This window comes from Cariama cristata, unplaced genomic scaffold (genome assembly GCF_000690535.1).
Source record: "Cariama cristata isolate BGI_N322 unplaced genomic scaffold, ASM69053v1 scaffold10074, whole genome shotgun sequence".
NCBI lineage: Eukaryota > Metazoa > Chordata > Aves > Cariamiformes > Cariamidae > Cariama > Cariama cristata.
Window position 1 is genome coordinate 15,771 of NW_009614659.1, and position 21,484 is coordinate 37,254.

At 49.7% G+C, this 21,484-nt stretch overlaps 1 protein-coding gene across 2 annotated transcripts in view; it reads right to left on the reverse strand.

The window, feature by feature from the left end:
• Positions 1-381: 381 nt before the first annotated feature.
• Positions 382-21,484, reverse strand: part of MAPK4 (mitogen-activated protein kinase 4) — a 22,266-nt gene continuing 1,163 nt past the window's right edge. Inside the window, exons 2-6 of one of the 2 annotated variants that reach the window (XM_009699508.1) lie at positions 11,573-11,717; positions 5,255-5,416; positions 2,887-3,093; positions 2,670-2,676; positions 382-1,069 (exon numbers count right to left, since the gene is read on the reverse strand). In XM_009699508.1, the coding sequence (XP_009697810.1) occupies positions 382-1,069; positions 2,670-2,676; positions 2,887-3,093; positions 5,255-5,416; positions 11,573-11,717 (1,209 nt within the window). The remainder of the gene's footprint in view (positions 1,070-2,669; positions 2,677-2,886; positions 3,094-5,254; positions 5,417-11,572; positions 11,718-21,484) is intronic. The other variant, XM_009699509.1, reaches the window with a different exon arrangement.

Genomic DNA, 21,484 nt, shown 5'->3' on the forward strand with positions numbered 1-21,484 from the left:
TTTTAAGATGCTATAGAAAAAGAAAGGAAAAGAAGTTGATTTGACTTCTGTTTGTAAACTTACCATGTACTGTCATCTTTCCCTCGTACATTTAAGTTTCAAACAGGTCCCAGAGATTGCAAGGCAAGAGTGTTAAGGCAGTATAAGAAACTCAGTATTTCATTCACACCTCTTGATTCCCTTAAAGGTATTTCTAAGGCATCAAAAGGGGCGTGGGGTTTGTGCTTGCCTTTTCAGAAAAAGGCATTCGGTACAGTGTAAAAAAAAACCAAAAAAAACCCAGATGCTCAATGACAGATGGAAGCCACTCAGCCCCGGGCAACGGTCACACCATCACAGAGGAAGAGGGAGATACAGCAGGGTTTCCCGGGTGTGGGTTCCTCACCATCGCTCTTTCTGGTACACCTCGGTTTGTACAATCTCACCGGGGTGCTCAGATATGCAGGCCCCGTTGATGTCATTGAGCTTGTTGTCTGGAAGATCCTCGGGTTTTGTGCAAAGTTTCAGGGCCCTGGAGATGAAGACGTCCAGGTCAAACTCGGGGTCTGTTTCACTGTTCACCTCCGTGGGTTCTTTGTGGAGATGGTGAGGAGAAGATGGCAGGCTCCGTTCCTGAATCTCCGGAAGAGGACTGGGACACTCGAGACCCACCTGCGTGCTCTTCACCCACTGAGCAATCTCTAGAAAGAGGTTAGATGGTTCTTCTTCCAGCGATAGCTCAGCTGCAGGTGCTATGGTTGCTCTTTTCCAGTGGGATAAATCTAAAATTAGCTTGGGCTCCGAGTAATGATGGGGCTTATTGTCTCTCCACAGCAATTTGTCCAAGTAGGAAGGTGACCCCACTTTGTAATCACATGATTTCCCACAATCGGCATCAAATACTCGGTCCATGGATGAGTGGGAGAGCTCCAAGAACCTCTCCGAGCTGCTTTGTGAGTATTTCCGTGGATCAACCTGTGCTTCTTCAGCGATGGATTCAGACCCTGCCCGAGGGTCCCGCTGAACCTCATCCATCTCGTGGTATTTATCGTGTCTCCATTCCAAATCGGAGGAGAGGCTTACGTGATACCTGCGAAAGACACGCTGCTATTAGACACGCAAACGACGGCTTCATTAGAAACAGCAGTGCTCAAACAGATACGGACACCACTGCTGCTATGTTTGCCTTTTTCTTGCTAATATACCACTTCCCTACAGATCTTTAAGTTCTCATTAATATTAGAGACCTTTTTTCTTGTGTGTTAAAAAAAAGGCAGGGGGGATGAGTAATTTATCAAGAGTCTGAGATGGGACCAGTAGTGGGAATAAAAGCCCAACAACCAAACCAACTGGCCCCTTCCTTTAGCCCTTCATCACCTTCCTTCCACTTGGGATTAAAACATGATTAACTCTAGTAATAATCAAACTGTCCCTCAGCCCACGGACAAGTACCCGCAGTGTGAGTACTCCCTGTTCGTGGCCATAAAAGTAAAAAAGATGAGCTCAAATCCCCGTTGAGATTAGACATCACCAGTTTACTCTGACGTCATGGACCAAGAGCATCCCTGAAGGGTCACTTTGCTAAGTGATAACTTCTCAAACTAGTCGAACTCCCTTGATTCCAATTACCCGACAACAACCGTTCTTAGGCACGGTTTTCAAAGTGACATCTAATTTACTGGTTCCTAACTGAGCCACCTTTAAAAGCCATATTATCCCAAGTATTGGGGCTCTATGTCCCAGCAATGAAACGCTCTTCAGGTGTCCCACAACACACAGGTAAATTATTTCCCGTCTCTAAAACACTCGGCTTGTGTTGCCAAATTTACGACCCCATAGCAGATATCCCCAGCTGGGTGGCAGGACCAAGAGTCTAGGTCGCAGCTTCTTGTGTCACACCAAGACATAAAAAGCTGACAAGGTGACCTCCAGCAAGTGATTTGCTGCTCTGGGGACTACAACTGGCAGGGATGCTGGAGCTGTGGGGATACGCTGAAGACAGATATCCTGAGAAAAGCTTCCAGCTTTCCTCTTTACCTAATTTACCCGGTTGTCCCCCACACCCTTCACCCTGCTACTTGTTCACCCAGGCAAACAGATGAATAATAGTGAAGGCAAGGGAATTCTTGAGATTATTTTTTCTACGCTGGTGAAATATAGTGGATTAAGAAGGCGAGGAGACTTAATTGCTATGCAGAGAGGAACAACGCTGCAGACATCCTCAGCCTGCTCACCGGGAAAGAGCTCTACGGGAAAGTGAACCTAGTTAATTCTTAGCTGCGTATTTTGTCCTACCTGCTCCGCTGCTGGGACTGGCCTAGTAACTGGGGTAAGCATCTAGGATATGAGAGACCTCAGCTCAAGGCTTTGATCTGCTCTAAACTTCCTGTCCGACTTTCAGCAAACCATTTAAGTCAACACAATTAAGGATTTTTTAAAAAGACTCCAGATCTGTGGCCTCTGGGGCTTGCGCACCTTCAAAAGTGATAAATATAGAACTCCAAATCAGGCCCGGTCCCCAAAAGGTGCAAGAGTTACATTATTTTATAACTTGTGCTACAGGGACAGAGGACAGAGGGAAGAACCGTAGCGTCACTTAAACAGATGTAACTCAAATGAGGCTAATATAGGTTGTGAATAAAACTAAGAGCAGAAAGATACTCAGTAACGGGAACGTGCAGGTTCAACACCTACTCCCTGTGGAAATCAATGACGAACCTCTCGTCGCCTTCAGCAAGGTGCCAGCTTGGGCTAGGATTACAACACGGCATAAAGAAGGAAAAACCGGTGTCTTTCGTGGGTCTGGAATGTGACTGAACCCAATCAAGAGCAGGTTAGAGACTCACCAGTCAAGTTCTGCCTAAAGAATTTAAGCCAGTATCTGGTCTCTGGCCCAGCCTTGGGTACCATACCTGTCCCAGTTAGACATCTGGCTCTGGTTGGCTTCCATCAGTAAAATATCATCAATCTCATCCTCAATCCGGAACGGATGCTGAGACACCGGTTCATCCTCAGGGCAGGAATATGGACTCATGTAAGGATGCTGCAGACCCATCTCAGCCGTTAATCGATCCATAGGGTTAAATGTCAGTATTTTCTCCAGAAAATCAATAGCTGTGAAGCAGAGAGAAACAAGCTCACTAATTCCTCAAAAGCAATACCAGCTGCCTTTCCAGGATGAGCCTCGTGAATCCCCCCCATAACAAATCCCCTCGAAGTAAGGAAGGAATTAAAGGTCACATCCCGTGCGCATCTAAAACAGGCGCTTCTGTCCTTGCTGCACCCATCTTAACCCCGGCGGGATCTGTGTGCTTGCAGTGGAGCAATCCCGCAGCCCGTGGGTACCGCTTCATCTGGCAAGGCAGGAGAAATGACCGTGAGAGCATCACACCACCACACACAGAACAGCATATACATATTATAGCCGGTGCAGCGATCCTGCGCCAGATCGCTGAGCTCGTACCTCAAAAGAGACCTTTGGACGGTGTCAGGATTTGATTCCGCGCTCTCAGATCCATCCGACAAGCACACCGCGTTTCAGACAACTGATCTCACATCTTTATGTGCAACTGAAGCGGGATTAGATTTGAAGTGCAATTTTTAAAAGTCTTCGGCGTGACCAACACTATGAAATTATTTTAGCCATTAATATTTAAAGAATTCTGAGTGCCTAAAATTATTTTAGAAAGACTGTGGAGCATGAACTCTTTCTATGATGATGAAGAAGGAAATTAAGTGCAATTAAAGTGACTAGAATTAAATCTAAAGGTAGAGGGTTTGTCGTGATTTCTTTGATGATTCCTTTTACTGAGGTTATGTGAAAAGATCAAATCCTGTCATTAAAGATGTTGCTTATTCACTTGATTCTCGGTGCATGGAAGAGTCCCTTAGAGTTCAGATAATACAAATAGGAATACGCCTCTCTTCAATTACAACTTTTGCGTTCTACCTTCAGAAATATTCCCATTAAAGACGTAATTGTGCGAACGGGACAGTTCCTTTAGGGGCAAAATCACTCAGCAGAAAGGACGGGCCATACCTATTGCCTCAGTGCTTAAACATTAACCAATATCCGATTGTCTCCCACGAGATTATTTCATTGCTTGGACTAATTAAGTAGGAAGGAATCAATAGTTTCATAAGGTCACTGACTGCGGGCAAGAAGCAGGGTGGAACGATATATTACGAGTTATATATTACGATATATTATGGGTCAGAGAGGCAGGAAAATGTCGATGAATTATGTAAGGAGCGCAGGCGACCTTTCTTCCTGCAATAACGACAGGGAATAAATCCATTCCTGCTTGCCGGAGGTTGACGCAGTCCCTGGGTAACCCAGACCGATGGGTATCGCATTGCCAAGCCCATACAGCGGACGTCTTATAATGAAGAGTTACACCAGCGAACATAAGCCGGGCTTGATCTTGAGATCTTCCCAAAAGCAGGTGGCCAGATCCACCAGCCCAATTTAAGCCTTGGAAGGAGCTGAGAAGAGCTGACGTGCCTTGGTCCACGCTGCTCAACTCCGGCTGCCGCCCTGCAAGCTCTCACCGCCTACAAAGCTGCGCCAGGCAAAAGTTCAGGTCCAAAAGCCTGTGGTTTGCAGCCCCCTCGCAACAACACACTGCTGATTTTGGGTTTATTTTTAAGCTTTAGCCAAAGGAAGGAAGTGGCTGAAGCGGTATTTGAGCATCGCAGGCTGTGACAGCCTGACACGAGTGACGTCCAAGCCTCGGAGCACTTGGAGAACGTTTCTGCCTGTAGCAACCATCTCCTGGAGTTCAGACGGTCGCAAAGCAAAAGCATTTATTTTCTTGTACTATACAATTGCGTTCACACGAAAAGCACAGCAAGAAAATGAACAGGGCTTGAAAATAACCTCTGGATTATTGAAAATAACCCTCACAGCTCAAGAAGAGGCATGGGAAGACAGGGATGCACCTTCAAAGTGTCTTGGAATAGGCTTGGAAGACAATTTCAACCTTATTTCTGTATGAGCTACCTGCGACAAAGCTACTGCACCATGAGTGCTGTCCTGCAGTCCACACCGTCCCCAGTGGGACAGCGAGCGGGACCTGGGGGGACAGAGGTGGGGACGTGTGAGCTATAGGTGGGACCATGCACTGCAAACCCCCAGATATCTGAATCCCGTTCACCAGCGTTCATGCATTTGGCCTTAGAGGACAATTCCTGGGACCCTCTGGGGAAACAGGTCTGAAAATACAGGGAAGTCCCAGGAGAAGGACATGGCCGAAGGCAGCGGGCACTACGGTACCTTCGCTGTCCACTTCGGGGAGCAGCTTGCGCAGCGGCTTCCTCACTTCCCAGGTGCTGTTGATAAACGTGGGCATCACTTTCAGCAGCTCCTCTTTGTCTTCCTCGTGGATAACGGGGATTGTCTCCAGAATAAGCTGCATCTGTTCCAGCTCATGACCTCCTAAACGGGCAGAAAACAGGCAGTGAGATGAGAACGAGAAGTTAAATTGGGGGGGGCGTGTCTGTGGTATTAACGGCCACCCCTCTGAAATGAGCCACGTCACCGCAGTGCTGCATATCCCACCAGCTCCTCTGCACTGATGCTTCCCGGCATCAGCCACCGCTCTTTGCTCCAAGGAAAATGTCCTCGCCACCTTCTTATGAACCCAGTGCAACGACGTCCCCAGGTCACTTCCCTGCCCCTCTGTTCCCATCCTATCTCCCGCTTCAGAGCTCACCTTTTGGTTCTCCCTCTACACAGCAGCGCACGGAGCGACCGCTCAGGTGTGTCCGAGGCAGAGCTTCGGGTGAGATGCCTCCATCTGCACACACGCAGGCCGTGCAGCCCCCAAAGCCCCCATACCTCCCTCTCCCACTCATGTCAGTGGGACTCCCAGCTGGGTCACTTAATTTTAAGGGTGAAAGAGTTAACTTAGATGATTTGCCCTCCTGGAATATCACCCTGAGGCTGTTAGGTTGAGCAGAAAGTGTACCCAACCGAAATTGTGGAGGTGGGAGCTATTATCCATCGGTGGGCTCCATCCTGCGTGATGGAAGGAGATGAGTATCAGCTCTAACGGCCTCAAAACTGATGACTCTCTTTAAGCAATGCCACAGCTGGGCTGGTTCACAACCCCAAATCATAGAATCATTTAGGTTGGAAAAGACCTTTAAGATCATCGAGTCCCAACTGTAAAGTTAACAACGAAGCGTCCCAGCTCACACGGCTGCAGCCAAACCGGGCAGCGCCCGATGCCATCACCACGTGTCCCTGCCACACCGAGAAGCAAAGCCCCTCTGTGCAGCAGTGACAAAAAGCGCTGCTGCAACCCCAACGATAACAAGAAGATTGTGAACCCAGCTCCAGGGGTCCCAAAGCTTCATCTTTAAATGAACGCAAGTGCCCGACCTCTGCGCTTTCCCGATGGGAAAGGCGTTTTCTGACCAGCTCCCGCTGGCTGCTGGGCACCAAGTCAAGGCTCTGATGGTGACGATCCCCACAACTGCTACGAACAATCATATATTTTTAATCCTTTTCCTTCAGGACATATTTATCCACGCATCTCTAAGCCTCTGCTCAGGACTGGCAATCAGTCAGTGAGAGGAGAGAGGCAGCAGTGCCAGTGGAGCGGAGCCAACCGCCTCATTAATGAACGTTAATCCCATTCTTTAGCACGCTATTGGACGTGACCAAGAGCTCCACGGCTGATTTCCAGCTTCCTACGTGTACAGAGAAGCAGCCTGGCAGAAATACCGAGTCACACTATTGATTTTCTGTCTGCCAGAAACGCCGGTTATAAATATTCTGTCATTAGAGGTAGGACTATCCATTAAGACGGCGAGCTGGCTCGGGCGGACAAACCAACAGGGATTTTTGGGCTACCAAGTCCCTGCTGTCCAAGTCATGGATTTCAGGCTGCTTCGCTGGCAAGTAACGCCCGGCTGATCCACGGCAAGAGGAGTGAACTTCAATTTATGGCACAGCACTGATCAGTCTGCAGGGAGGGAGGAGAGACCAAGTCGTAGGCGACGGTGGAGACCATTGCTGGCTTCATGTCCTCAGGCAGCCGTGTCCCTTTGGAGGTCCCTGGCACCTCGCAGGGGCTGCACTCCCCAGCCCAGAGCTCCCTGTGGGTCTGCAGGAAGTTTCCAGACTCACATCCATTGGAGCTGAGCCCAAACAGACCCACCCTGGGCAAGGGTAGGTCCAAACGTTGAGGTTGGGAAAGGGTCTCCATCCATCATGACCTCATCACTCCAACAAGGTTTGGTTCAACGCAGTCATGGCCACTTTCACTCCAAATGGCAGAGCTCTGAGCCAGGACATGGGCAAGGAACTTAGACAACCCCAAAGCAACACTGACATTAGCACAACTGGTCACCATCACACCACACGTCCGCTCAGAACAAAGCCTCAGAAAAAGATAGAGCAATAGGAAAAACAAAAAAAGACAGAGGGACATCCTCCCAATATCAATCCTGGGCAAATGAATTCACTTTCCTATAGAAAAACTAATTTCTAGGTCATTTAGAGGTTTCGCAGTGTGGCTGCAGAAGAAACCGAAGATGACCATCAGGAAACAAACACTTTGTTTAGTCAGGCTAATTCCCAAATTGTGATCCAAATTGCAGGGTATTAAAAGTCACGAAGGCCTCGTGACTGTTCTCCTCTCAGTGCAGCTCCAGCCACCGCTCACTGAAGGTACCTGGCAGCCAAAAGGCACCGCGTTTAGTCACGCAAAGAAGCTGCCAATGCAACGCTGGAAGCCTTAAATTATGACTCTCAGGAACCCAATTCTCCACCGTTATCCTCTATTTATGTAATTCCTAGGGACCTTCCAGAGGCATTAATTCCTGAAAAGAAAAACACGAACTACAGACAGAATAAACGCAACGTGCTGTCGTTACCCGAGAAAAGAACGAAGAGCTCTGCGTTGCCTCTTGGAAAAGGGAAAACTTCCTTGGCCTTGCAGCCAAGTCCCAGGTGAGCAGCCAAGCCTTGCTAGCAAATCCCCTGCGAGCAAGCACCGATCCCATGGGAAAAGCCACCGCACCGCTTCCTAGCTCTTGGTCATGGGCACAACCCCACTGGTGAACCCCACGGAGATCTGCGAGGACAGGCAGCTTTTCTTTTTCTCCTATTTTCTCTTGCTTTCACTGATGATGCTTTCCGACACACTTCGACAACAGAGAGTGGAAAAGTCACTGGAGGGAGCTGTAGCTGCTCAGTTACGGATGCTCTTCCCTGTTTTCCGCGCTGCTCATGGTGGGGAGCTTTCCAAGAGTTTGTGAACCAGATTTTAGCTGTCGGAGATGCTTCTGTGAGCTTTGGGTTAGCCAAATTTCTTGTGCCCTCCTGGGGCTTTGCCAAACCCGAAGCTGCTCCTGCCACCGCACCACCCAGAGAAGGGATGCAGGGAGGGCAAGGGGCCTGGGGTCCCTCGCTGCTGGGGGTTCATTAACTTGTGGAGGAGAATGAAAGCAGTGAGTGACATTTATTCCTAATAACCAATCACCTTAATTTAATTGCGCTGCTTAAGCACCCCAGATGGACTACTGAGTTAATCGTATTGACTTATGCTAAGCACTCAATTTAAATTGTGCCGCTGACGCATACTCAGAAAACAATTTATCCAGTGTAAGGCAATTACTGGAGGTTTGCAACTTTCTGGGAACTACATCACTGTTATTTTCCATGGGGTGTTTGCTGGTGACCCAGGATTCTCCAAAAGTCTCGTCCCGCAGCGCCGGGGGCTGCAGTTGGCCAGGAGCAAACTCCTTCTCCCAAGCAAAGAGAAGAAAAGCAAAAGCAAAGATGAATCCATGCTGTCATGCAAGTGTTTGCCAGTTTTAGCTATTCTGAGTGGTTAAGTTTTATTCTCCTCTTCTTTGGACACCAGCAGATGAAAGACAGTATGTGGGACACCACGGGCACCCTGCCCCACTGCCAGGCTCCCACTCCGGCTCTTCTTAGATGTGGTACTTCAAGACATGGTTTAGTGGACATGGTGGCATCGGGTATACGGTTGGACTTGATGATCTTTGAGGTCTCTTCCAACCATAATGATTCTATGATTCTATGATTCTTTACTCACTGGTACAGGAGAAGGTCAGGAAAACAGGGTATGGGACCAAGACCTTCCCCTACCAACTCTACAGACTATTTTTAAGCAACCCAAAAGGAATATGGATTTCGAGCTTTGATTTTGATCCTCCACCATTAGCTAAGTACCCTGTCATCATCTGGGGCTTTATTAAACGATTGCACAGGGCTGGAAAGCAGAGAAGCAAGGATGCTCGCAGCACGCGTCCGGCTGAGCCCAGTCTGTCATCTTCCAAATGCCATCTCCTGATCTCTAACCTGCTGCAAAGCAGGTTCCCGTAGGGCTGCTCTGGGGCATCTTGCCCGGCCAGCCGGGACAGGATTGATCTCACCAGCACGGGCACTTCAGCTTGTTCTCCAGATGCAGTTCATGAGCAGTATTGGAAAAATAAGTATTTCTAAGGCACAGTCAATCATCTCATCTAAGGCAGACGGCGAACAGAGGCCAGATGAATCACGTCCTGGAGCTGCTTTTGCCTCTGCCTTGACCATGAAGGGAGCTTTAAGGACCAGCTCCGGACGCCTAGGCGGTAGGTGGCTGCTGTCAGCCAATGTAGCTGCTACCCTGGGGTTCACAAACAGCAAAAAAACCCCAAGCTGGGGCCAAGACAGAGGTCAAGCACAGTTTGAAAAGCCAGGATAAAAATGAATGCTTGGGTGCTACGGTGAGGATGGCCAGAGAAGGACCTGGACAAGCCCGTCTTGTTTTGCTGTTTGACGTAAGGAGTAAGTATAATAAAACAGATTGACTTAGAGTCTAAAAGGATTTCCCTGGGGTTCCAGCTACGAGGTGATGCGTTGCTCTGGTCCGCTGCAACTCCCGCAGGACCAGGACCCTGCCATCTGTGCTGGGGTTTGCTTCTGCTGCTCTCCTTTACCTGGGGCTAGTTCGGGTCCAGTGCCCTGGAAAGGCATCATCCAGTTTGCTTCCACTCAAAAAGGTTGGAGACTCTTCCATGGTGCAAACCACGGCTCGACAAGGGGAGGCAGCCGGCAGAGCTGGCTCGGGAGCTCACTCATGTGTAGCATCTCCCAATGAGACCAGAAAATGCCATGTGCTTGTAGGGACAAGGGCACATGGAGACGTCCCCGCTTCTGGAATATACCCCGAGGAGGCGGCAGGAGCAGCCAAGTCTAACGCGTAATTTTCCGAGCTGAAGTCCCTGGACTTGAAAATTTTGGGGAGGGGAGGCTGAGGACAAGAGGAAGGAAGGGAAGGGAGGCAATTTTAATGAACTCTTTGAAATTATACCGACTGCTTAATTTTCAGCTTTCACAAAAGAAATATGGAAGCTGCAGGCGGGAGCGGGGAGGGAGCGACAGAGCAGCTGCAATCAAACATCGGCTGCAGAGCTCTGCGGTGCACTGAAACACTTGTGAAGAAAATGTCCTTCTCCATTATTAATGGGTCTAATTATTTATTTACACAACTCTGCGAACAGCTGCTCACGAAATGCATCAAACCTTGTCATTCAAAGCACTAATGGGTGATGGAGAGACACCCGAGGAGGAGCATTGCTGCAGACCCTGGGCAGGGAGGCAGCTTGTTCAACAGGCGGAGAGCGGCTGCTTCATTCCTGAATGATCGGCTCCGCGTTCCAGCTTGGGAAGCACAGCTTTGCTCCTGACAGTAGCACTTCTGGGATTGTATTAAATAAAGATTTGCTTCTCAAGAACATCAGAGTTGAGCTTCAAATGCTGCACCGATAACGATGCGCTCCTTGCCGGTGCTTTTTTTGGTCTTCTTTTCCTTGCACTGCCCCTTTACAACTCCAATACCCGCTTAGAGGAAAATCCTGAGAATGGCTGAAAACGGGTAGTGGCATTCAAATGTCTTCCCTCAAGGAAAAGAAATACCTTGAAGACACCAAACACAATTCAAATCCATGGCATGAAGTACAAACCTCTTGGGACAGGGCCACATTATCCCCTGGCCTTATGCTCCACCCTATGATATTTTTTTAACATCCTGTCGCGCAACAAAAAGCTCTTATTTTCTGTTGGAAACCCAGAAACAGAAAAAGATTTTGTTGTTTCATCAGAATTGTTCTTTGTTTGGGGTTTTTCTCTCAGCAGCAGACTGTCCCTGCCCACCAAGGCTTGGCACAGAGGCACCATTGGCCCCAGACAGCCTCGGGCACCCCACCAGCCGGTGGCTTCCCACCGGGTGCCACCACACCCATACCACCACATCTCCTCCTCAGGCAAGCACAAGAAGGCTGAGTGAAAATCAAGACGGTAACTCTTCTCCATCCCCAAGGTCCTGTCTGTATCAGAGAAGTCTGCACCAACCAAGGACCTCCTAATGGCAGAGGTTGTGCAAGTGAAGTTTCTCCTGGAGATAGCTCTCATGTCTAATAACCAACTGTAGGACCCCTGTAGCGACGCTACAAGCGTTGCCTTGGCTGGCGAGGAGAGGGGAATTCCCTCTGCCATGCTAAAAAGCCTTAGAATTGGGTAGCAAGGAAGGAGGGAAGGAGAAAAAAAATTAATCAATGAAAGCCAGAAACGTACCAGCGAAGAGCATCCTTCCCGTCAGCATCTCGGCCAGGATGCAGCCGGCTGCCCACATGTCGATGGCTTTGGTGTAGTTGTTTGGCGAGAGGAGGAGGCGGGGGGAGCGATACCATTTCGTTACTAAGCCTTCGGAAAGGTAACCCTGAAAAAGCAAAGAGAAAGAGAGCTGTCAGCAACCTCGCGGGAGAGCTCCTCCGCTCCTCCATGGTCAGCCCTCACTGCCAGCCGCGGCCCCACCATCGGATCCGGCGGAGAAACGTGCCCACCACGCTTGTGCTGCACCTCCGGCAGGCTGTGGTTGTACACCTTGCAGAAAGCAAAGCCGTGAGACGTACACCACTGGAAACGGAGATACTTCGGTGCTCCAGGAGGCAAAGCACTCGCTGCTGCCCAAAAACTTATTTGCTGTTTGTTACCGTGGGATTGAAGCTGCTTCTGCAAAGGACAGATGGATTTAATAGCACAGATTTGCGGATCATACCTGCAAAAGCTATTTCAGGTCACTGTTAGAGGACACGGATGTATTCCGTAAATCCCAATTCCACCATCTGAGACATTGTGGAAGTTAAGCACATTATTTAAGTACTTTGCTGGGTCCCAGCTATAACCCAGCAGTGTGTGAAGGAAACCTTTCCCAGCTCATTACCCCAAGCACACTGCTTAGATTTCCAACCATTACCAGTTCGCAATCTTTCGCTGATTCCATCTCTAATCTTCTATCTATAGCCCCTCCGTAGCCACCTAAACCGCTGGCAAGAGCAAATGACGTACCGCTGAATTCCCATGGATCCAACTCCCACCACTGACGCTGAAAATGAATTTTTAAAGAGTAGGAGCTCGCAGGGGAGCCCACGCAAGAGCAGCTGCCCATGGGTCAGGGTCAGGAGTGACAAAAGACCAGAGCAGAGGTGGCACGGGGAGCACGCAGGGCTCCCAAGCGGGAAGCGCCCAGAGGATGGGTTGGAAGAGATCCGGCCTCACACAGAAGCCAGGCACGTTCCCCCCGCCTGTATCCTCGGGATGCTGCTGCAGTGAACCCCGCTTCGGGCTGGGGCATGTGCTGGGAACTGCGGACGAGCTCATGCAGCATCTCACAGGGGTGAGATGTGGGAGGAAAACGAGGGAACGGGCAGAAAAACAGATTTAGGGAGGAACATCGCTACCGAGTGGAAACCTCCTGGACCAGTAGATGTCTTAAAGCATCGCCGAGCGGGTACACACAGCCCCGCAAGGGCTCTGAGCCAAGATTCTTGAAAATAAGACACCACGGGATAAGCGGGAAAGCCCTTTTGGGGATGAGCTAGCTGACGCAGAGCTAGCAAACCCTGCCCTTTCTGCACTGAACCCCAGTCTTGCCTAATAAATCACCTCCCTCCCTCGTCGCCCAGCTGCTGGGGCCCCGGCATCGCCTCCGGCAGCCGGGTGGCATGGAGCAGGTCCTCATCCTCCATCCTACTTTGCTTACAGTGAGGATGGTCGGTTGGGATGCTTGGTTTGGTTTTAAAGGAGATGCCCTCAGCAGCACCCCGTGGGACAAAGACCGAGCGCCGTCGTCTTTTTTTGGACCACAGCCCTCCTGTTCCTGAACTCACCCAGGAGACTGAACACAAGTGCCAAGCGCTCAGCAGCTCCCGCTGAAATCAAGGGGACGCGTTCAAGCCTGTAAATAACGCTGGCATCGTAAGGGATGTCCCAGCACCCCTCGCTACGCCCGCCCCAGCCAAGCTCCGGATGCGCAGGTGCCATGCCGGAGCTGGAGATGAATGGTTATTTCATCAGAATAATGTTGGAATATTCATAAAGCGGTATTTTCTATATTAAATATAATGTATGAACAGAACGAGGTGGATTGAAATGCAGTAGAAAAGATAAAATACAATGAAATGATAAAGTTGAATTGCATTTAAATGCCAGGAAACGTTTGGAGGGTGTCAAAACGCAATAAGAGCATAAAAACTCAGTCAAAAACTCCATCCTAACTGATACAGTTTCATAAACCATTTTCAACTGCAATATAACCGCAATTCTCCCATCAAAAATGATGCAACCAGGTCATTTTTTTTTTCCTTTAGTTCTTAACTCCTAATTCCTTATTTGCTCTTTATTACTCTCGATGAAAAGGGCTGGAGCAAAGATGCTACCAGGACTCTTTACCCTTCCAGTTTCCCGAGGCACACGGGCCGGCGTCTCCGAGTATCCCTCCACCGCGGCAGATGTCCCACCCCACCCGCCTCTCCTCCCGCAGCACCGGGGGAATTTCTTTGTGCCCCATCACAAGGTTTTTAACGCTCCTCTTCCCCCAACACAGGTTTTTGTTCCAAGAACATTTTAATTTTGGTTGTTTTCAGGACAAGTTGTCATGAAGACTGATTAGCTGAGAAGTTTCATTTAATGCTGTTATATTTTTGCTAACGCTGCTGAATCAGAGCCGGCACAAAAGCCCCCAGGCGTTATCTGATCAGAACGCTGCTTTTCAGCTACTGCACTTATTCCCAACAATGGAGACGTTGGTATTTATTGGAAAAATCCTAAGAAAATAAACTTTGGGGACAGTGATCCAAGGCAATTCCTGGGCAGAGCAATTTCCTCCCTTTCCCAGTGAAGGAATGCCAGGCTCCGCACAGATTTAACACTCGGTTCATACGTTTTCTCCTCTCCGACAGCAAGATGGATTCGAGTTCTCGGAGACGTGTGCGTCATGCAAATGCAAACATCTATACGTTGCAACAAGCCAAATCTTTGCTTCCCCAGGCATGTATCAGAGAAAATTCCCTGCAAAAACTCACCGAATATTTGGGACACATCTTCAACCTCTCCTCTGCCGTGTGAGTTTACTGGTGGTAATTAATTAGCAGCACTTCTCATTGTGCTTCCCTCTTCTGTTACCCATCACCACGTGTGTGACTGTCGTCTCCTTGCTTTCATCCGCTGAATAACCCAGACCATTGGGTCACCCACCAGCAAGCCCAAGAAGAACCGATGGAGAGGAGCAACCTCCAGCTTCTCTCCAACCCACCGACTCGTGGACCATACAGCTGGACCTCCCCTTGCTTCCCATGGCGTTCCCTCCTCTGGGTTATCCCTCATCTTTCTCAGGGGGGGAAAATACTGGGAAGGGTTGATGGAAGGTTTGAAAACCCAAGACTTTTCCAACCTGGCCCGAGGTTCTCCGGTGGGAGCAGCTGGGAGTGCTCCCCGGCCAGGCAGCATGGCACCCCAGTCCTGAGAGGCTTATATAGCCCCAACACCTACATCTGCTCTGCCTCCACGGTGGCTAAAAACATGGGCTACGATATTATTTTTATAAAATATGTAAGATAAGTTCCTGTCCTACCACCTGGAGGAAGTAACTACAGTCCTGTGGACTATGAAGTCCTACGGAGAAATATCATCACAGCTTTGGGAGATGGGATCATGCAGTTGCCGGCACAGCCGCAGGATGCTTGGGTAAGGATCCACCTAAACCTGGATTAGAATCACAGAATCACAGAATCGTTATGGTTGGAAGAGACCTCAAAGATCATCAAGTCCAACCTTCTACCCAATGCCACCATGCCCGCTAAACCATGTCTCGAAGCGCCACATCTAAACGTTTTTTGAACACCTCCAGGGACGATGACTCCACCACCTCCCTGGGGAGCCCGTTCCAATGCCTGACGACTCTTACAGTGAAGAAGTTCTTCCTGATATCCAACCTAGGTACAGGCTCAGCTCTTATCCGTGACGCCAAGACTTACACGAGGGCAGCGGCCGTGTCAGGATGGAGAGCCCGAGCACTTCCAGCCATCACCTATGCAAGGCATGGACTTTAGCACAAGAATTTCACCATTTACGTAGATTCAACCAGACAGAAAGACCAAGAACAGAAGCATATTAATTAGTTCTAATTAAGACGGAACATAAATCTTCATGACAATATTCTGTGGATTCAGCACAGCCCTTTCTGAACTGAAGAACCACTGAAATCTCTTTAAAAAGCAATATAACGGAGTTAATTTAAAAATAGAAGTAGTTCCAAGTCCAAGGCTTGCTCTCAAGCCCTCCCACGCTATTTTTTTTTTGCGATTTTCAAGTATAATTTTCCTGCTTCTCCTCTGCTTCTGTGGCATGGGCAGGAACGGCTCAGGCAATCCGTAAAGGTGAGGAATTCACTACAGGTAGGATAAGCATCAAGTCGTATCAAACAGCACAGTAAGGAAACGGAAAAGCAAAGAAAAATGAATGCTTTTTCTAATCTTTACACAACACGGAGTTTGTGTGTTGCTTGTAACACAAGAAGGAGAAGTAATTTGGGGCGGGCGCTGCTGCATCCCGCTGTCACAGTGGTCACGGTACGCTGGACCGCCTGCATCCCAAGGGAATGCCTGGCATGGCATGGCAGCACGTGGGGAGCACAGCAAAACCTGCCGGCGCTCCGAAACAACCATCGCCCAAGCCCACAGCTCCTCCTTGGAGCTGCAGGGACCAAAGACACAACATCTCCTCGAGGAGGATGCCAAAATTCAGGATCCCACTTACTGCAAACCAAGCAGCCCCTAACATCGCAGCCCAAAGCCTCTCCTGAGCATATTTCACATCAAAAATCCATCTTTCTCCACTCAAAAAGCCACAGAGGTGCAGAGCAGGTGTCCGTGAACGGGAAACGCAGCAGGATCCAGCCACAGCCCGAGTATCTGTGCCTCCATCCGCAGCCACAAACGGGATTGCTGCTGGTGCACCCGCGGGAGCCGGGTCGGCTCCTGCACTGCCAAGAGCCGGGGAGGGGGACTCAAAATAGCAACAACCCCAAGCTTTTGGAATAATCCTGGTTTCACAGCAGGTTGCTGCCTCTTCACGGCACAGGTTTTAAGCTTATTTTTTAAAAGGCAGGTAGGGCAGTTCTAGGAGAGGCTGGGAAAGTTACCGGATTGCTCCATAATAAAATAATAAAACTGCCGTCGTGCACGGCTCCAGCAACGTGACGTGTGTTCTCATCGTTTTGGGATGACAGAGCGCATTTATTTCAGGACTGCAGACGATGACGTGCTTCATCAGAGGGCAGAGAAGGAGAATAACCCAGTCGGGGTCACAGCGGGGAGCCTCGACGCTGGCTGCACGGGGTCACGGGCAGCGGCCCGAGGGTTGAACGTAGAGGGTGGTCCCCTCCGGGGTAAGTACGGAGCAACGTCCCACATCCTCATCTCCTTTGAAGGTCTCCTCATGACGACCCACCTGGGATTTTTATTATTTTACTGGATGAACTGGAAGCTATTCTGTTTGCACTGATGAGCAAGTACAAAACAAAGGGAGGACTTCAAAGGTTTGAGGATGATCTGGAAACTATTTACCAGGAAATCTCCCCCTAAAAGGGCTGCTGCACCCTTCTTAGTGTGGAATTTCTGCCAATTAATTCTGTAATTAATGTTGCCAATAGGCAAAGGGAGAGAGGGTCCCCTTGCAGCCCCATGCAGAGATGCCCCCAAATGCTTTGGGGCACCAAGCAAAGCCCCCAGACCCCCCAAAGAGCTAATCTATCGTGTACAACATGGACAGGCTAACAGCATCCCGCTTCGCTGTCTCGTCACCTGAATAAAGAGATTCCATATATATATATATTCGGTATCCCCATATAGCAGGCATTTCTGGTGTCTTCTCCAGACAGGGCCACCCAACCCAACGGCTTCTCTCTGACCAGCACTGGGCGACACGCCACATGGGATGCACGGCCAGGCCTGAGTCCTCCAAAACATCTCTTATTTTTAAGTCTAGATATTCGTTGGTATTTATCCCAATTTTTAATGCTTGTTATCTCCCTGTTCTCCCATCCCTCCTGCCTACCATGAGCTGAGGGTGCTCAAGGGAGGACAGCATCTCGTTTTTACATCCCCTTCTCCCCCAAACTTGGGGTAGATCTCCTCTGGACTCTCATTTGGAGCCAAAGGTATTTATTAGAGCGTAAGAGTGGGGATGGACAGATAGATGGGCAGCTTAACACCCCCAGGCAGCCTCTGAAGAAATGAAGGTAGGGGCTGGACCACGGGGAGAAGGCAGCAAGATGTGGGGCAGGCAGGATCACGCTGGTACCGACGGAAGGAGCATCGCAGAGCCCTCCGATGATGAAGGCTTGCATTCCATAGGGAAGTGGTTTATGAAAAGGGAAATGCTCGACTTTGTTTTACGTAAGGATAAAGAACTCACGGAGGCTGGACCTGCTCCTTATCTTCATCTCCAAAGCTCCTCCGCTCACCATTCGGGCACCGAGCCGCACGGTAAAGCGTTCAGGTCACACAAACAGCAGCGAATGAAGACAAAAAGGGTTAATGTGAAGATGTTGGAACAGGTTGCCCAGAGAGGTGGTGGAAGCCCCATCCCTGGAGGCACTCAAGGTCAGGCTTGATGGGGCTCTGAGCAACCTGATCTAGTTGGAGATGTCCCTGCTCACCGCAGGGGGGTTGGACTAGATGACCTCTGAAGGTCCCTTCCAGCCCAGATGATTCTGTGATTCGATGTTCTAGAGGGATAAACAGCAGGATTAGTGACTCCCGGGGATGAAGAGTAGTAAGAAGGAAAGGAAAGGAGCCTGCACGGCTGGCTGGCGAGAGCATTGGGGAAGAGACAGGGTGACAGAGAGAGGGGGACGCACAGGAGCATGTCTCGATTGTCCTCTCCTGCTAGACCTGACATTCTGTGCCCTAAAGAGATGTTTGCAAGGACACGAGCACCCAGGGAGCTTCGAAGCGTGTTTATCTGAGACAGGGCTAAAATTTAAGCCGTCAGGTCTAAGCAACCTGCGAAGGTGCAGACCCAGATCTGGACGTGACGTTGGCAGCTTGAAATTCATCTTGTTTGTTAGGGGGAAGTTTCAAACAAATGGATGCCCCAGTGCTGCTCTTACCACATCAAGAAAGGGCTTTGAGTAGCAAATGTCGGCCAAATGGTGGGAGAAACGCAGGCGAAGCTGCTCTGCTTCAAAGCTGGTGAAGGCCAGCACCCCACTGCGATCCAGGGCATCTCCCACAGTTGGAGAGCTCTCCCTTTCCCACCAAATGATCCTAATTAAATGGTCGCCTGCTGCAAGCCATGTAAACAAGACACATTGCCAAGTAAGGGCTATTATTTAAGTGGTATATGTATTTCTAAACTGTGGTTAAAACTCTGCTGACAATCTACCGCAGTTATTATTCACCTTTTAACACTCCGCAGGATAGTTTGGGATTTGAGAAAGATCAGGTCAGGAGAGCTGCGACCTTTTAGATGAATACAACACACAACCTGCAATTTTTCCTGTTAGCTGAACCCAGCCGTCAGCCTAAGAGTATCCCAGATACAAAATATTCTAAGGGGAAAAAAAAATCCAAGCGCTTAAGACGATCCTTCCTCTCTGCAAAGGTTTGCAAGAAAACATTACGTGTAGCTCTGCGCTGCCTTCAGAGGTTTGGATCTACCGAGTCTTTACAGCAATTAATTACCCAGGGAGCGGGATTTCATCTGCTTTTGGGCAGTTCTGCATTAGCACCCGCTGGTAGCACCAAAATTTGGGGGGTAAGGATCCCCGTTCTGCTCAACACCGGTTGACAGCAGGGTGGAGTCTCAGCAGCTTCAGACACGGTGATGCTCCGGTCCTCTCCTTCGTGCTGACGCTTTCTGCGAGAGCACAGACCAAGGAGCTTATAAATCTGTATAAGCCCTTGAGGAAAGCGGAGGTTGAAAGCGAAATACGGAAAGGAATTGATTTTTCTGAGTCATCTGAGAAGAGCTGGAAATCAAAAGGCAGGACTGACCCAAGCCCCATCCAAGTCTTCCTCTCCCTTTGCAATGCCCATCACCCAGCCTCAGCAAACACAGTCCTCTCCATCGCCAGAATTTACAAATAACTGACATTATTTGTGGTGCTGGATGCTCACCGCAGCGCTGCTATTTTCAGCTCTGCTCAGGAGCGGGATCCAGGTCTCTCTGCAGAGTGGGGAGCTGCCGGTTTTTTGCACTGCTGCTCCAGCCTCCCACCCCCGGGGAAGGAATCGGAGGATGCTCGCGCAATGGCATCTTGCAACCTTACATCCCACCGCGAAGCCGCAGCCCTGGCCATCCTCCTCCCTGCTCTTTCCCACTGCACTGCTTGTTATTAAGGTGACGAAGAATTGCTTAGAAATAACAATAATTCTGCAGCACTCATGGACAGATGACTCCTACCCTGATCCTGCAGTCTCCAACAAGATGATGCTCCTTAAATCAGCGACTTTCTGCGTTCACGTAGCGCTACCTTGTTTACAGGGGTTTTCTCCGGGAGCTACCCCTCCCTTGGGAAAAGCCTCTGAATGCACCTGACTTTAAAAACAAACAAACAAAAAATGCCAGGAGCCTCTTCCTGAGCTGAGTAATAAATAACCAGTGAGGAAGGGAGCACAGGAGGGGGAGGCAGCAGTGACAAGGACTCCACGTTCACTCCACAATGTCCCTTGCAACCTTTTTTTCCCCTTTCCCCAGGCTCTGTTTCTCCCCAAACCCCAGACTTGAAACCGGAATAGATCAGGGCTCAGCTTCAGGATCACAAGATCATCTTTTCGCCATCCTTTTCCCCTCTCCCCTTCCTTGCCTCCCCGTGCAAAGCAACGGTGCCCAAATCAAGAGTCGCTCTGGGCCGAAACCCACTGGTAAATGCAAAGCGCGTTTAAATCTCAGCACAGGCGCAACGGCAGGTCCATGAAGGATGCTGAACTCATCCACACAAAGATCCAGCTCAAGAAAACAGATTTTATCTTATCTTACAATACCAAATCGTAACTTTAACCAGCAACTGGCTGTAGACGGCATCATGCTGCAGACCACGCGATACCTTGCTGTCTCCTGGGACCGCGTGGACCTGTGAGCTGACGAAGCCTCCACCACGCTCCTCCGCTGCTCCAAACTTCCAGCCTGGATGGCAACCTGCATTAAACACCTGCAACTCTCTTCAACATCCCTTAGCGTCAAGACTGCGCGTTACGGAGACTTCTCACCTGTTTTCTTTGCCTCCCTGCCCGCCGTCAGCACAGCTACCGCTTCCACCTTAGAATCATAGAATCAGTATGGTTGGAAGAGACCTCAAAGATCATCAAGTCCAACCATATACCTGATGCCACCATGCCCGCTAAACCCACTAAACCTTGAACTGCTCCACCAGTAAAGCCACCGTCAGCTGTTCCCAGCTCCAACCTCCTGGGAAGACCAGGGGCAACCCGGCCATGGTGGTCGTGGGATGCCAGGACCCTCCCCAGCCTCCTGTCCCAAGAGAGAGCAACAAACCCAGGGCTACCCCACCAGGAAGGTTTTGCTGCAAGAGTCTGCCATGCTGAATTAAATTTTGTTAGAGGAAAAACACAGTTCCTTTAATAGCTGCATTTTTGCCTGAGTATAGAACTGTTTTCTGTACCTTAAATTATTTCGCAGGGTTTGGCAGCTATCGGGGAACATGACCCTTCATGGAAGAGCCCACAGCCCGTGGGTCACTAATTCTTTGTCAGAAAGTGCCGCTTTTGGGGAGTTCCAGCCCTCCTTGGGCAGAGGAGCTGGCGACAGCAGGAGAGAAAAACTCAGTCCCAAAGACCCCCCCTCTCAAAGAGGGGACGGATTTCCCCCACTCCAGAGCAGGTATTTGTTTTCCTGCATTTTGCTTCATTCCTCCTTTCCCTCCTTCTCCATCCCAGCCAGACTGCTGGAAGACGGCGTATAGGGACCAACGGACGAGATCGCAGGGGATGCCCAGGTTGGGGGGCCCGGAGGGCTCTGGGCATCCCCTGCCCCAAGCAGGGCAGCAGTGGGGCACACCAGGCTGCCCCCGGCCACTCACAATTATTATTGCATTATAATACAGTATCTAAGTACCAAAGAGCAATAAATTTTATACCTTCTTTGGATCTTCACCTCGGATGAAAGAATATGATTGTATTTCAA